At 54.3% G+C, this 15,468-nt stretch overlaps 6 protein-coding genes and 1 non-coding gene across 7 annotated transcripts; 3 read left to right on the top strand and 4 right to left on the bottom strand.

The window, feature by feature from the left end:
* The first annotated feature begins 138 nt into the window (after positions 1-138).
* BDZ99DRAFT_t61 lies at positions 139-285 on the top strand. The gene has a single exon. It is a non-coding gene; the product is annotated as a tRNA-Asp (tRNA).
* A 14-nt stretch (positions 286-299) lies between these two features.
* BDZ99DRAFT_75338 (uncharacterized protein) lies at positions 300-867 on the top strand. Its single transcript, XM_033728873.1, has 2 exons — positions 300-433; positions 537-867. Exons 1-2 carry the CDS (start codon positions 389-391, stop codon positions 819-821), a joined length of 330 nt encoding a protein of 109 aa, XP_033574128.1. The 5' UTR covers positions 300-388; the 3' UTR covers positions 822-867.
* A 763-nt stretch (positions 868-1,630) lies between these two features.
* On the top strand, positions 1,631-1,870 carry BDZ99DRAFT_465095 (uncharacterized protein). Its single transcript, XM_033720470.1, has one exon. It carries the CDS (start codon positions 1,663-1,665, stop codon positions 1,849-1,851), a length of 189 nt encoding a protein of 62 aa, XP_033574127.1. The 5' UTR covers positions 1,631-1,662; the 3' UTR covers positions 1,852-1,870.
* Positions 1,871-2,712: 842 nt separating this feature from the next.
* On the bottom strand, positions 2,713-4,779 carry BDZ99DRAFT_478683 (uncharacterized protein; the record flags this gene model as incomplete). Its single annotated transcript, XM_033722181.1, has 1 exon — positions 2,713-4,779. The coding sequence occupies one exon, from the start codon at positions 4,777-4,779 to the stop codon at positions 2,713-2,715; it is 2,067 nt and encodes a 688-aa protein (XP_033574126.1).
* Positions 4,780-6,707: 1,928 nt separating this feature from the next.
* Positions 6,708-7,570, bottom strand: BDZ99DRAFT_465093 (uncharacterized protein). Its single transcript, XM_033720469.1, has 2 exons — positions 7,478-7,570; positions 6,708-7,396 (listed from the first exon to the last, which is right to left on the bottom strand). The coding sequence occupies exon 2, from the start codon at positions 7,213-7,215 to the stop codon at positions 6,868-6,870; it is 348 nt and encodes a 115-aa protein (XP_033574125.1). The 5' UTR covers positions 7,216-7,396; positions 7,478-7,570; the 3' UTR covers positions 6,708-6,867.
* A 2,720-nt stretch (positions 7,571-10,290) lies between these two features.
* On the bottom strand, positions 10,291-12,507 carry BDZ99DRAFT_392631 (arginyl-tRNA synthetase; the record flags this gene model as incomplete). Its single annotated transcript, XM_033715800.1, has 3 exons — positions 10,291-10,750; positions 10,881-12,118; positions 12,208-12,507. 3 exons carry the CDS (start codon positions 12,505-12,507, stop codon positions 10,291-10,293), a joined length of 1,998 nt encoding a protein of 665 aa, XP_033574124.1.
* A 366-nt stretch (positions 12,508-12,873) lies between these two features.
* BDZ99DRAFT_465089 (uncharacterized protein) lies at positions 12,874-15,133 on the bottom strand. Its single transcript, XM_033720468.1, has one exon. It carries the CDS (start codon positions 15,027-15,029, stop codon positions 13,155-13,157), a length of 1,875 nt encoding a protein of 624 aa, XP_033574123.1. The 5' UTR covers positions 15,030-15,133; the 3' UTR covers positions 12,874-13,154.
* Between the last annotated feature and the right edge of the window lie 335 nt (positions 15,134-15,468).

Genomic DNA, 15,468 nt, shown 5'->3' with positions numbered 1-15,468 from the left:
CGCAAAATTCTCCTTCCGTACAAGGGTATCCACTATTCCCTAGTACCCCTCCACAGCCCCCCTCCGTTCAATGTATCAGCCGTTATGTATCGAATAATTCCGCCACCACCTCATCCATCACACGGATATCACAAACATTCCTCAATGGTCTAGTGGTCATGATTTCCGCTTGTCAAAGCACCTTGCTTAACAAGCGCGGGAGAGTAAGCTACCACAATTAACCATTCATGATTACAATCATGCTAACGGATGTTGGCAGCCAGGGTTCGATTCCCTGTTGGGGAGGTGAAATTTACTTTTTTGAAGTTTCTTTTTTTGGTCTTTCGGTCCATAATGTCTATCTATCTAAAACACCTACGACGTACTCGTCTCCTTGACGACGATTTGGATGCGGATGGTTGGCTCTATCATTTGGGCCTGCGCTTGTGTGAAGGTATTCACTTTTTTGCTTGATTGATGAAATGGATTGAGTGACCTGGTCTAATTCGGACGTCATTGTTGCTCATACAACACATGGATCTAATTCAGACGTCTAGTCACTATGCACCTTTCGACCATCGCCCGTTTTAGGGAGGTTCCTGGGTTGCACGCGCGAAGTGATTCCCCAGCTCCGCTCTCCACACTTTAAAATAATCTACACGCTCCCCTTAACCATATCGGAACCATCGTTGATTCAAGGACCCACGTTTGTTTTCCAATACACCTCTAGAGCTGTGCTGCATTGGGGAAGAACAACGACAAGTAGTGGTGAGAGTCATTTACGTACTGTTTACGCGCAAGATACCTCGACACTATTCGCCCCCAATCTCTCTACTCTCTGATATCATACACCAGTGATCTCCCAAGCCCAGCTCTCAACCACACCTCTCCACCTCCTCAACCCCTGAGCATCGGGATCGAAAAACAAAGCGACTAGTCCCCTTCGATGCTCATCCATCCAACCATGCACAACCACCCACCCACCATCTCCAATCCCCCTCCCCTCCTCCCCCATCCAATCCCAAACCACCGCCCCTCCGCGCCATCGGACCCATCTCCCTCCATAACACCACTCCAACTCTCCCAGCTCCAGAATGCATCACATGACATCACCTCCAACCTACGTGTCCCCCTCCCAGAGGCCCTCCCCACCGCCACGCCCAGCCCCATGCACCAGCCCTCCTAGCCGCATCGCCTGCAGCTCTCACCGCCTGGAGAAGTCGTCATCTGCCCATCTGTGGGGTGCTGGGGGTGCGGGGGAGCGCGGGGGTGGGCGCGATAAGGGACCTGCGGTGAATATGGGACGTGGCTGCGGGTAATGGGCTCAGCGCGCGCGAGCTGTGCATGCGGGCCGGTTGGAGCCGGTGAGCGCGGGGGGGAGAGGTGGATGGAGGGGATGTCGTGACTATCGATCGAGCTGGGGTTAGCAAGCTGAGTAGGCAGTAGCTCGATTGAGAGAGATACAGGTGGCTCTCTATGACGTTGAGATATTCGACGCGCAGGCTTGAGGCATGCTGCTAGAAACGGTATCAGCCACATCAGCAACGACACCATTGAAGCAAAACAGACAAGGACAGGGTGTGGTAGACAACAAACGTCATTTTCAAGATTTGATGCTACGTAGCTCGCTCGCTCGCCAGGCTGCGGTGGCCCACCATAGTCGCGGCATGCCCACCCTCAAGCATGTATAGCCTGCGGGTGTTGAACTCCATTCTCCCCATGGATCCATCCAATCCATCATGCAGCCGTAACCCCCAATTCAATTCCGTCCAACCCAATGTGGAGCTCATACCCGCTCACCCTACCCAGCCAACCAACCCAGTCCACCCCTTAGAGTCGCAAACCAGAACAGAGGGCACGCAAGGGTATTAAATCCTCCCAATACAAACGGTCCACACCACAAGTTTTGAAGAACACAAAGTCACGAATGCTAAGCCTACGAAGGAAAAGAGGAAGGTAGGCATAGCCACTAGCGCGTAGTCCCACAAGCTAATAGACCAAGCAAAGAGGTATCCGCTAGCTCAAGAAGGGTATGAGGAATGATGAAAAGAATCGATAAGCCAAATGACGAAAAAAAGACATCGCTAGAATCAAGACAAATAACGACAAGGCGGTGAAAAGCAAGAAGATGAAACAACAGCCGTAGACAGGGGATCGTACAGTCTCAAATTCGTATTCCGTATTCTCTCAAGTCATGGTCATGAAGGCCCAGCTCCATGCCTCTCTCTCCTTCGACGCTTGTGCGCGAGCACGCACTCACATCTAAGTAAAGCAAAGCAAAGCAAAACCCAAAGCGCGCGTTGCAGGAGCCAAAAAAACGCGTGAACCAGTCAATCAGATTGCAGGCCGATGGAGGAAGAAGAACAAAATGTCAAATGGGGGAATCCAGTGAAACGCCAAAACGCGGCAGAAAATGGGTAGTAGTAAAAGAAGATTGTGCGCTGATCCGGCTTTTCCTTTTCCCAATGGCGGCGAGATAGTAAAACTTTTGGTCAAAAGCTTTTGGTTCCAATCCAGTCCGCCCAATGAAAAAGTAAAATCGCTGCAGTAGCACAACATGGAAGGTAGAAATGTACTATATAGGATGAAAAGGTCAAATGCTAGTTGCGTGCATGTGAAAGGAATCAAAAAAAAACCACATGCAAAAACAAAAGTGGCGCCCGCTGCATCCAAAACTGAAAATCAACGCTGCTCGGACTTCATACTTCATTGCCTCATCACACGTAAATCGTCCTAGTCCTCGTATCTCTCTCGTCGAAGAGGACGCCGCTCAGTCTCAGCTCGGCCGCTGCGGCTACTTCTCGTGCTCCTGATGCTGTCCTCCTCAGCGTCTCGTCTTGACATGATGAGGGGTCGTCGTGATCCCGCTATGCTGCCCCTTTCGCTCTTGTTGTAGTTGACCTCGTTTCCTCGTGGGGTTGCGATGGTCAGCTCGCGCATACCGTCCTCTGCTTCTTCTACACGGATGGTCCGTTCGCCGCCTGAGAGTTGCAGGTTGAAGCTGGTCCCACCATCGACCCGGAGCTTGATTTCCCCGTTTCCAGAGTTGGTGACGACGGAATGGCCGGATTGGCTCACGCGGCTGGCTCGGTCGTGGGAATTCTTGCTACGGGTGGAACCAGCTTCCGATCCGCCAGAGGGAACACGTGACGATTTTTTAGATGCTTTGAGCAATTGCTCCGTAAGTGGGAGAACGGGCTCTCCGCGCATGCGCTGCTGGTATGCTTCGGCATCACGTTTTTTGGTGTCCACGAAATTCTCATCGCGTCGACGGCCGTCGGCATCAGTTTGGCGGCGTCTCGGTTGGCTACTGTTGACAACGGTCTCCCCACGATAAAGGGGGTGGTTGTTTCGTGACTTGGACTCCAATTCGCACGCCAGCTCGTGTCCCATGTAGGACTGTCGCCGTCGAGATTTGGCAGCCTCGACGACGACCTTAGCATTGCCGGCTGAATTTGAGTAGGAAACGGATTTCGGCACATCTCGTTGAACTAGCGAGGGTCGACGAAGAGAGGAGGTACGAGGCGGGACAGTGCTTGCGGGACGCGGTGGACGGCTTGTTGGGCGAGGTGGACGGGACTCGTAGTCACGTTCTCGTTCTCGTTCACGTTCTCGCGGTCGCGGCGGGAGTTGTTGAGACTGGCTCATGCGATCGTAAGAGTTCGGGTTTGACTGGCGGATGCTTGGCCGTCGTTGTGGAGGCGGCATGCGACGCCGATCGGTCTCCTCCTCAGATTCGCTTTCTTCGGAGCTTGAGCTCTCGAAAGTGGGAGACTGTCTGGAGTCATAGCGAGCACTCGGAGGAGGACGAGTCGAAACACTCGGTTCACGATACGGTTGCTGTTCGTAGGATATAACCGGTGCACCGTACTGGGAGGTCGGTCGCCGGGTGCTGTATTGGGAAGAATTTCGCTGGATGAGAGGTGGTCGGGACGGATCATAGGGTGCTGAGTACATGGGATGCCCAGGAGGATAGTAATTGCCGGGTGGAGTTTGGCCGATGGTGGGAAATGGCTGCATAGGTGATGGGCCGGTGAAGTGAGCTGACATGGAGGGAGGTGGCCCTCGATCTGGGTAGAGCATGCCGGGAACCCAGTATCCTCCTGCTTCAGAGGGGGCCCCTGAATGATAGCTGACGGGGCGAGGCCGCGAGGTAGAAGATGTTCGACGACGGACAGATGAGGCTGGCTGGATGATGGCTGAGCCCTGGGCGTAGGGCGGCGGCTGACGTGAAGCCTGCGGCGACGGCGGAGGATAGTCGGAGCGCTGTGAACGCTGGTCGTAGGATGATGGGTATCTGACATCGACGGCCGAGTCCAGCGAAGAGAGCTGCGGTCGGCGGCGTCGCTGGCTCTGACTCTGCTTACACTCGCAGTTCGGAACGGTGCATTCCTCCTCCCTCTCAGCCCTCCGCGCCGACGACCCGACGCGCACGAGCGGCTTCCGCGGGCTGCTCTGACTGCTGCGTTCTCTGGTGTTGTCGAGGGTCGGCCTCCTCCTGCTCGGACTCGGTGCCGGGCCAGTGCCAGCGCTCGTCGGTGGACTCGACTGGTGACTTTGGGCAGAATCAGCACTGCTCATGGTAGCGGCGGTGTGGCTCGAGTACCCGCTGTCTGAGGCGGCGTCTGGCCCGACGACCTCGACCGGCTTGACGTTGTTTAGGTCGGAGGGATGGGAGCGTTTGGCGGCCACGTTGGCATGGCCGCCGCTGCTGTGGCGATTGCGGGTGTCGGTCTGCGTATCGCTATCGTCGGAATTGGCGTCCTCGCAGTATGCTGGCACCGGTCTGGTGCCCGCCATGACGTTGGGGGAAGTGGTGGTGGTGGTGGTGGTGTGTGAGGGGTGAGGGGTGAGAGTCTCGCGATAGCCCGGGTGGAGCGGAGCGAGTCGTGATATCGATAAGTCGCGGAGGGGTACAAGAGCCGCCGTGGCTCGCCGGGCTGGACGAGCGACCTTGAGTCCTGGCACGCGGGGCCTGAAGTGTGTGTGAAGAGTGAGGTGCTACGGGTGGGCGCCCATGCTGGGAGAGAGGGGAGGCAGCTCGTCTGAGGGTATGACGAGAATGCGTGGTGTGGTTTCGCTCGCAGGCCGACGGAATTTTTTCGAGTCGGGGGCCAGGCTGGGCGCATAAGTTATTTAAGTACGGTACAGCGACTAGGTAAGCTGTCGCGGCCTGAAGGGCGTTTGGGTTGACAGCTGGGTAGGGCTTCCAATCACTAACGCCCAACGTGAACGGACTTCGGGGGAAGAGCGTGAGGGACACACAGACACGCGCAGAAACGGGCGACGAGGAAAACAGTGCGAAGCCAGCGAGGGCTTGCGAATATATGCCGGCTCCGGTCTCCCAGGCGTGCCACCGGCCCTGTGACACTGGCTATCCCGCTGTCATCACGGGCGCGCGAAGTTGCCTGGCTGGCTGCAGCACTCTGCGCTCTAAATCCCCTCTCCGCAGAGCTCGGCGTGCCGGGTAGGGGGCTTGTAAAGTGGCAGCGCTTGACCGTCTCGGGCTCTGTTCATATCCGTCTGCTGCTGTTTCAGGTGCTTCCATCACTTCACAACTTCAAGAGGAAACGCACACCTACCATCTCAAACACGCCGTAAACTCGCGGGCCCATTCCGGAAGGCGCCATCGCGAGGCTGTTTCGCGTTGTGAAGGGAGTTGTGAATGAGTAATGCGCCAAGGGCTGTCAGTTTACAGACTCCCTCTCCCGCGATCTCCCCTCGCGCCTCCTCCCTCCACGCCCATCGCAGCCTATGGAGCCATCGTCGGCCATTGGCCCTGCCTGGAGGTGTGGTGACGCAGCACTCGCACTGGCTCTCAACGACGCTCCTTCGCGACCAAAGCGTGCCCTCACGGGCCGCTCACGACATGCCGAAGGCCTCTCAGTCGCGGTGGCTGTCGCGCTCCTAGGACTCCCCTTACCGGCCAGGGCGAGTTGAGCTGCGCTCTCGTATGCAGCAGGCCGACTGCGCCAAGGGGGAGAAAAAGCAAATACGCCGTCGACGTGCCACCGCTGCCACTTCACCGGCACGCCTGCTCTCCAGCATCGACATGACCATGGCCAGAGCAGCAAGCCCGCTGGCCACCTGCCGTCTGCGGAGAGGCTCAACCGCGGTCACATCACGACGGCGGCCCTATGGCCGTTATCGAGGCCGTGATAGGGTGCCGGGTGTATGCACGATGCGCAACACACTCGACAGCGCTGCTTGGTCCGTTTGAAGGAACCCAGCCAGCTTTGACCTGGATGGCCCTCATCAATCCCTTGCGCGGGCCCCCATGGTGCCTCTGCGTCGCGCTGATGGGCGAATCGAAGGCCGCAAATGGCGTCGCTGTGCTCGCATTACCCGGGAATGTCCGCCCTGCTCACCATGTTCATCCGCAGTCTGTATTCCAGCTTGTTCGGCTGCTCTCCCTCGCAGTCCAGCCCGACCATCTAGGAGCCGTCTTCACCGCCCTTTGCTGCGAACTACGGCCAAGTGGAGCCAATTGGGCTCAGCAGAGGGCCCAATAACCACATCATCGAGTTGCATATAACGCTTCGTATGCCCCTCCTCTCGCTGCGTCTCGCGAGGGGTTTGCGCCATCGGTGCAATTTTAAAACACCCACTGTAAAAATCTTTCAAAGAATATTACCAAATGCCAGCCTGTCGGACACTTGATACTTTTTTCCTTTCTGTTGCTCTGGGCGCGGTTTGCCGCTTCAGCACGCGAATAATACTCTCCGTCCAACCAATAGCAGACTGCGTTTAGCCAATTACACTCGGCTTCCCAAATCCAGTCATTTTCTTTTTCGCTGCCAGGCCACACACTTCAGCCACGTCAGTTCCGCCTCAGAGAGCGTCTAGTCATCGCGCTGCAGGAACAGCAGACATTTTCCACTCCATTCATCAAACTCTGCGCGCTAGTAAAACACTTCTCGCCACTGTTACGCCCGGGAGAGCCCCGAGTGAGCCTTCACTGGCCGGGCCGCCTGGCCGGCCCGTGTCGCTGGCGCGCGGACAGCGCATCGAGCCAGAGTCGCCTCCAACGACATATAAACACTTGTATCCTGTGTAACCGGATGACTGACTCCTTCGTCCCTGCTCGCGGTCCGAGCCGCGTAACTTGGTTCGCCCCCAATGGCTCCGCCCCGAATGCCCCGAATCAGTGACTCGCATAGTCAAGGCGAGCATCGCTAAGAACCCAGCCGTGATCCTCGTCACAGATCTGGAGTGAGGCTGATAGATCGTGGGCATCCTTCGACCCTCAACACTTTTCTAGTTCCACTCTTGAGGACGGGGATGCCAAAGCTGTGACCAGTGACAGCAGTAGTCCTCTTCCACAACACACAGATGTGGAGACGCATGTCATTTGATCACTGACCACCACGTGTCGTCGGGGAGGCTGGCTGCAGGCTGTTTCGACCGCGATAAAGTGGTCAGTGACGCCCCATTCTGATCCGGAATCACCGGATGTTTGCAGACTTTGCAGAGGTTCTACACCTGACCTCTTTGAAAGGAAAGCAATCGATGTGGCAAGACAGCCCCCACTTCGTAGACTGCACCGACCAGGTTTGATTAATTGCACATAGCAATGCACTAGCAAGCGAGGTAAGCGGTAAGGCACATCTGTACTACAACCAATCAGTCCTCATTCGTATTCGATCCATAAGGCACAAAGCAAGAATCTCGATCATCTCAACGAATTTCTGACCTCCAACATCACCTTGATACTGTCCAAGCACAACCCGTACAACTCCAAACGCAAGTCTCATGCCATGCATTCCACCACCCCACTAAGATCTGTCCCACCACTCCATTCCATCCCTTCCCTCGCAAACCTTCACACTACCATGGAAATACACACACCACCAACGCAATCCGACAACCAGGCTCGCCTTCGGGCGTTACACATGACGGAGTTTTCCTCCGGCGCCCTACAGCATCGCGGACTCGGCTTCCCGTCTCGGTCTCGCGCGTTTTGCGATTTCGATGGTGCTAACGAACGCGATTGATGCAGCCTGAACTCCTTGCGATTGATACCAGATGTTCGCATTTTACCACTCTTGCGCAACTGCTGAGCGAGGAGCGAGAGACAGATGTCTGTCGTTTTCGCCCAATTAGCCGTACGATCGCAATCAATAGTACGACAGCGCTATCGAATCCACCAGCAGTCTATCTTAGGAGCGAATACATACGTTCTTCGAATGGAGGCGTGTGCAGGATTAACAAAACGTCAGCCCACGATGTCCAGATCTTTTACATTCCCGAACCCCGCCTCCAACGCACCGCACCAATTCGACTCTACTCCGCACACCCTCCCACGCACGTGTCAACCGCCACCCGTCTGGAAAGGCATAGGCGCAGGATGTCGTGCTACTGCTGCTCCTTTCGATATGTTCGATGTCGTTGCACGTGTCGTATGATTCTGAATATCAGCTCGCAGTGACATTCTTTACTTGGAATATGGATACTCTTTGCTATGAATTCGTGAACGACTAACGGGTCTGATGGGCTCGCCTCATTCTACAGTACTGTACTTTTAGAAACCAGACGCCACTGGCAGGAGCAGCCCCATTATCATGAAACCCGCCAGTCATGAGACAGCTTAGATTCCGCGGTATGAAACTCGACATCGCTTCTAGATTATGAAACGCCTACGGAGGCACGTGGGAGGCACCCGTGGTAACCGAGTGTGCACGGACTCATGGCCTGTCACCGTATTATCACAGCGCCGGAATCTAAAACGTTGCCAAGTCAGTGCCCATGCACGTTCTATTCAAGAAACATGAAGCTTGCTCGGCGTTGTAATCTAAGTCAATATTCCGAGTGGTGGAGATTTCTCTCTGCATGCTCTGTACCGCTTTGGAAACTCCGCGGTGGGTGGGACTTATCAAGTTATGCGAAACTATCGTCAGCCCCGACACAAATCATAAAGTCAAGAAGCATTAAATGTGAGCTCGATCTCGCTTTTCTCCATCAATCTAGCCATAAGCACTCAAGAGACTAGTGCTGTCCGGACTTCGGCGTTATCAGAACTACATGGCGCTTTGCACAACAAGCCGATCAGCTATTCTCTCAAGAAGCTAAATCCAAAGTGACAAGCCGGAATCTGATACAAGGTGGCATCACGAATCGTGATTCCATCCTTAATTTTTCTATACTCTAGATATACACTAACTCTCTACGCTTGTGCGAACTTGCCTAGCACCACTTGAGGTCCTCGGGCACGTTATTTCCCCACTTAAAAGCAGCCCGAGGAAGTAGAGCTGATTTACATCCTCCTGCTGCTGTCTGTCATGAGAAGGAACTACGCAGCGCCCCCCTCTGCGTCTAATGGAGAAACAAATCCCGCGGTTAGACATGTAAGAATTTCCACTACTTTGGAGCGATGCGTGCACACACACGGGCGGTACTATATAATACGTAGACATAGAGGGAAATGCCATGGCTACTAAACACGAACTCACACGCCTAGAGTTCTTGCGAAAAGCCTAGGTGCACCCGCGCACCACCACCGTTCGAGATGCTTCGAAACGCATCATAAAACACTGCGCTGAGATGTACAGGCCGGCCTTGGGAGCTTGAATCAGGGAGGTTCGTGCATTAGAATTGGCCTGCTTGGCCGCTGTTTGTGGTGCTGCAGCACATCGTCATGAGTCCGAGAGATGGAAAGACGGCGGTGCCCAACACTTATGTCCTGTTACCGGAGATCTGGCAGAACTTCTCCCAGTTCTTTTCGCGAAAGGGTCTGACATCCAGGCTCTGTGAGTGGGCAGCGTGTGCTCACCCCGCCCCCCCCGAATCCGCATCTCTCAAAACGTCCATCGTGTGGTCAGATCCGCACCCATTCCACCATTCCCTCAACCCATCACGAACGCCCTCAAGTCAGCAAAAAATGACACGTACCTCCTCTAGTTTCGAAATCACGTAGCGTGCCTTGAGGCGAAGAGAACACAGCCCAGGAACATCCTTGAAATCATCGGCTTATCTTTTTCTTCTATCGTCCATCATCCATGGGAGCAGCGGAGGTCTCGGTATCCCGAAAATGCCTCACTAGAACACACCACCGCTCCATCGCAGTCGGGCCGTTTGCTCCGAGCCCATTTCTTTTTTTTCGTTGCCGACCCGTACTTGACGTGTCCGTCGTAGAACCCGTGATATCATGCATTCCAAACACCATGACTCCGTCCCGGCACCTCTCCCATCCGTCGACCCATCGCGTCTACGAACTTTGCTCTAAAAGGCCCGCGTCTGCCTGTGTAGCCAACGGACTATTTCGAAAACCTCTCGTTCCAGCTGGCGCGGAAATGCTCACATCCTACACAGCTGTTAGCACGGCCCCACAATCACCTCATAGGAAAGCGACAGCACATACCTCTCCACAGGACTCAGCCCCAGCACCCTCATCCCATTCCACAGCACCTGCCTCGCGCTCGCATACAGTGCCGCCCTGGCCTTACTAACCTCCTTTTCCGAACCCACAACCTGGAGATGATCGTAGCTACTTGACAACGCATGCGCCATTTTGAATAGATACGTTAGTACAGTCGTTGGCTCCTGGGTCTTGACCGTATTGAGGAAGACATCGGGCCACGTCGCGAGCTGGCGGACGAGGTCGATAGCGTGGGGCTCGGAGAGGAGGGAGAGGTCGGCGGTGGTGAGGTCGGCGGGAGCGAAGCCGGCTTTGCGGGAGATGGAGCAGAGGCGGGCATGGGCGTATTGGAGGTAGGGTCCTGTGTCGCCCTCGAAGGAGGTCATGCGGTCCATGTCGAAAGTATAGTTGTTAATTCTAGATACTGTCAACAATGTCCATGTTTAAAGAGATTGTTCAATGGAGTAAGAGATGGATGCGAAGAAGAAAGAAGGAGAAACAAGAGATAACGGTTAATAAAAAGGGTTTTTTGAATGAACAGACATACCTCTTTCCCTTCATATCTTGCACCATAACGGCCGATATGCCCAACGTATCAGCAGTTTTGACAGGGTCTTCCACCTGCTCATACTTGGCCTGATTCCCACGCATAACCTCGTGCATCTTTTCGCCCACATCCCTCAGGATGTCATCCAGGAACTTTGCCGTTCCCTTACGAGTGCTCATGCCTAGTACCATACCAAAATTGATATGCTGACAGCGCTCCGCTACATCTTTGCGGCCCATGGCCTCCTCGATCTTAAACAACTGCGCGAGATGCAGATCCTGTTGCGAAGCGACCACGTAAATCATCTTGTCGAAGTGATACTTTTCGAAACGCTCAAACGCCGCACCGATATCACGGGTGAGATACAGCGACGTGCCGTCCTTCTTCTTGACAAGCGCTTTGCCGAGCTTCTTGCTGTACTTGGTCAAGTCGACCAACACAGCACCTTCGCTCTCCTCACTGACCTTCTTCTCAGCCATTATTCGCGCCGCAGCCTCCATGCTCTCCTCCTTGACCTGCGACTCGCCAGAGTAGTCGTCGTATTGGATGTTCAGACGGGCGTAGGTAGCCTTGTACTTCTCGATACTGAGATCACGGAAGCGTTTCCAGATACCCAGTGCCCTCTCCTCGCCGTCTGCCATCCGCTTGAAGTATTTCCTCGCCCGCTCATCCACGCCCTCCTCTTGTATCTTAGTGTACTCTTTCTCGAGCTTCTCCGCGCCTTCTGCATCTCCCTTCTCCTTGGCCGCCGCCGCCTCCTCCTTCAGTGCCTTCACTTTGTCCGCCTCCTCCGCCGAAATTTTGCTGATCTTAACATACACATCGTACAAATGCCCAATCGGGTTCTTGACCAGCTCCTCCTCGCTGCCAAACTCGTCAAATCCTACGGCTAGGACACCATATTGTTTGCCCCAGTCGCCGAGGTAGTTCATACGGATGACATCCCAGCCAGCGCCCTCGTAGACGTTGGCAAGGAAGCCGCCGATGATTGTGGAGCGGAGATGGCCGGCATGGAAGGGCTTTGCGATGTTGGGGGAGGAGAACTCGACAATGAGCTTCTTGCGGGGTGAGGAGGGGTTGGAGGGGTCTTCAAGGCCAAGAGAGGGGTTGAAGCCGAAGGACGGCCCGGATTTGAGGATGGAAGGAAGCAGGAGGGCTGTGAGGGGCGCGGGACGGAAGAAGAATTGGAGGTATTGGTCTTTGGCGGTGGGGGGGAGGACGAGGGGGGATTCGGGGAACTATTGATACAACAAACAACCAGTTAGCATCGCGTTCCCTTATTTGAGAATGCTGCAAGACGTGTCATGGGGTTTAAGAGCATACATACCAGCTGAGCCAATTCCACTGCGAATTCTGCAGGCTTCTTGCCCTTCACCCTCAGCGCGGGCACTGGAATACACAGATCTCCCTTTTCCAGCGTCTGCGTCCACTGTAGCGCCGGGTATATAATCTTCGCATCTATGCCCGACGCCTTCGCTAGCAGCTCTGTTATATGCGATCGGTATACATCGAATGGGTTGAGCGCGGGGAAGGTATTCGGGGCCTGGGGCACGGTATCGAGGCCGAACTGCTTTAGCGTCTCGGCGATGTCGTCAACCGACGTGATTTTTGCTTTAGAGACATCCATCGCGAAGAGTTGGATGTGTGTGCGTGGTTTGGAGGAGAATGCGCGGTGGAGGGGTACGGAAGACGTTTTGAGAAAGTTTGTTGGTGGGCTGTGAGTCAAAGGATGGTGAGTCGCCCGCGGCCTCAGAAAATTGGGGTTGAAAGAATCGAAGAGGCGCCTGGTGCGCGTGGTCAATGGTGTAATGCGACACGGCATCCAAGTATCAGAGGCGCCAATTGGGAATGGGGGAGCTGCTCAGAGAGGGACTTGCAATAGTGGGTTGAAGTTTGAGGTTTCTGCCCAAGCACGTGCCAATAAAATTTGGCCTGAGCAATCACTCTAGACCTTACAGTTCTATCTTCAAGACAGCAAAATATATTATATTGCTGTACTAAACGCTCTTCCAGTGTCTTAGATCTATAGAGAGCTCCACATAGAAATATCCAATCCGCGAGCCTCGGAAGGACGCATCAACATCAATTACGACCTATCCCTTTCACACCGTCATACGGCCCCATGTCAGTAAGCGTCAGCTTATACTAGACAGATATATATCAGTTACAGCCATTCCATGATCAAAACATCTCTCATTTCGTCGGGTATCCAAAACCTCATATGTATATACATATTTATGCAAAATCAAATCAACCTCAGCGCCACTGTACCCATTATCCAACATCACCGATAAATCCTAATCTGTCCCTATTGTCGTCGCAGATACGCGCGTACTCCAAGTAGAGCCTCATGACATATACTTGCATATCTTCTTTCCGTAAGACGCGCTCTGCCCACTCCTGTCCCTTTAGGGCAATCTCCTTGGCTTGCTCATCATGAGCACCCTCAATGAACACATTGCCCTCTTTATCTTTCTCCTCGACACCGGTACCAATGAAGTAATCCAGAATGCCGTAGATGTCGACAAAGGAGTTATCCATTGGGACAAAATGCACCCAAGGGACGAGTCGGGAGTCGTGCCACTCGCTGTAGATGGTCGCTTTGATCGGAAGCGAAGTGGATCTCATGAAGCCTCTATAGCGCCCAGAGAAACTGTTGCCGTCGATATCGGGCAGATACTTGTAAGCATACTGCTCCTGCATCTTTTTGCCCGGCTTAGTCTGATAGAAAGGGTTCGTATACCAGCAGTGCTCATCGCCGGAGGGTGGAAAACACAGTAGGTTGACGAAAGCAGCATCAACGATGGAGTTCAGCCATGAGCCGAGATCCATATGCTGAGTAGCTGTCAAATGGTAAGTGCTGTAGCTCGAGAGTACGAAGTTCTTGCCCACGCCGTTGCCATGCTTTTCTGCCAGCTGGACAGAAGTGCCGTTGATCATTGTCAGGAAGCGGTGACGCTGAAATCGTGTCCAGGTGTCTTCCTTATTGCGACCTCCTGAGGCAGCTCCGCGCCACATCACGCCCGGGTTCTTTTCTTCCCAAGGACCTCCGTGGTCTTCTTCGCCGCCAGAGTAGAATGGATCGTCAGACCAGTACATCGCCGGCGGAAGCAGAATCTCGTTGTTCATGGGTAGTTTCGACCCACCGAATATCGGGAACAGAAACTTGGATGTCGACTGAGAGATTGGCTCCACAAACGTCCCATGGCTTTCGCGGATATCGGGCTGGAGACAGGGATCCTTTGCAGACGTCCAATTCATGACATAGCCTTCATACGACCGTTCGGGAAACCCGTGTGGCATAGGCGGAGGTCCAGAGAAGTTGGTCGCGGCCTCAACATTCCGAGAAGGCGATCCTGGGGCGCAACCAACACGCGCATTCTCCCAGTAGTTACCACCGTGCCAGTCCAGATCGAATGGCTCCCCGGGATTCTCATCTAGCTTCTGCAGCCCTGCGTACTCCGTTATGACCTCTGGCTTGGGGACTATCTTCCGCGACGCGCGCTCCGCCTTCATGTATTGATCGATATCCTCCCAGGGCACCAAAAGCCTACTCTCGTCCATAACGTTGATCGGAACGTCAATGTCTGGCAGCCACTCCGAGATCGTCGAGGTGAGATCGGTCCAAATGTTCATCCAATCCCTCGGTTTGTCCGTTTTCTGGGACGTTGTCCCATTCCGGACAATGACCACTTGTTCGAAGTTCTTCGCCTGTGTCCGTATCTTCGCTGCATCTACCCCCCAGAATGGTCCCAGGTCGTGGTATATCTGGTCGAAAAAGTCCTCGACGATGACGGCATCATGGTCTTGCGCAAATTTGAACCATTTGTCGAACCATGGGGGTGGATGCCGCCCTCTTCTGTAGCGATATGCCTTCGCTGTAGATTCGAGGTCGGTGGTCTCCTCGGCCATAAGACGGTGGTATTCTCGCTCGGCCTTCTTAATCAACGTGTCGATAGGGTGCGTCGCTGGTTTCTTGCCGCCACCTGCGTCGTGGTGCGAGATCACAGAGCCGCCGCCGGACCTTATTATCATCGGATGCGACCATAGGAATAGTGTGCAGCTGAACAAAAACGCAATCGCAAGGAATATGAGAAGCCGGAGGAGCGCCCTCCTGGAGAACATGCGCGCGGTCATGGATGACGCCATTGCGGTCTACTGATGTCTAGTCGGTGACAATTAGGGAGAGGAGGCGCATCGCTGAAACCTAGAGTCGCATGGTCGCGTGTGCAGAGCTTAAGGAAAGCTCGTCGGCCTCGGGAGGAAAGGTGGGAGTTGAGCTGCCCATTCTGGAGGTCGCTGGAGGGGATGCCGGCCACTAGTCATTTCCCGCTTCTTGGCCCGCCAAGGCCCTAATCACTTTCCCTTCCAAGGTTCATCTAAATTCACCATGGGAAAGGAGAATCCTTTGGGAGGCTCGAATCTTCGAGGTGAGCATTGAACATGTCGGCGGTCATGGCCTCTGCGTCTCCACATAAGCACGAAGATGGCTGTTAAACCCCTGTTCAATTTTGGCAAGGGCAGCCTGGACGGTTTCAAGGCTGATTCACCCACAAGTCAATCATATATTTTCTTCACATAAAAGCAG

Source organism: Mytilinidion resinicola, assembly GCF_010093595.1.
Source record: "Mytilinidion resinicola strain CBS 304.34 unplaced genomic scaffold BDZ99scaffold_14, whole genome shotgun sequence".
NCBI lineage: Eukaryota > Fungi > Ascomycota > Dothideomycetes > Mytilinidiales > Mytilinidiaceae > Mytilinidion > Mytilinidion resinicola.
Note: the sequence above shows the minus strand (reverse complement) of the source record. Positions and strands in the feature narration are given on the sequence as shown.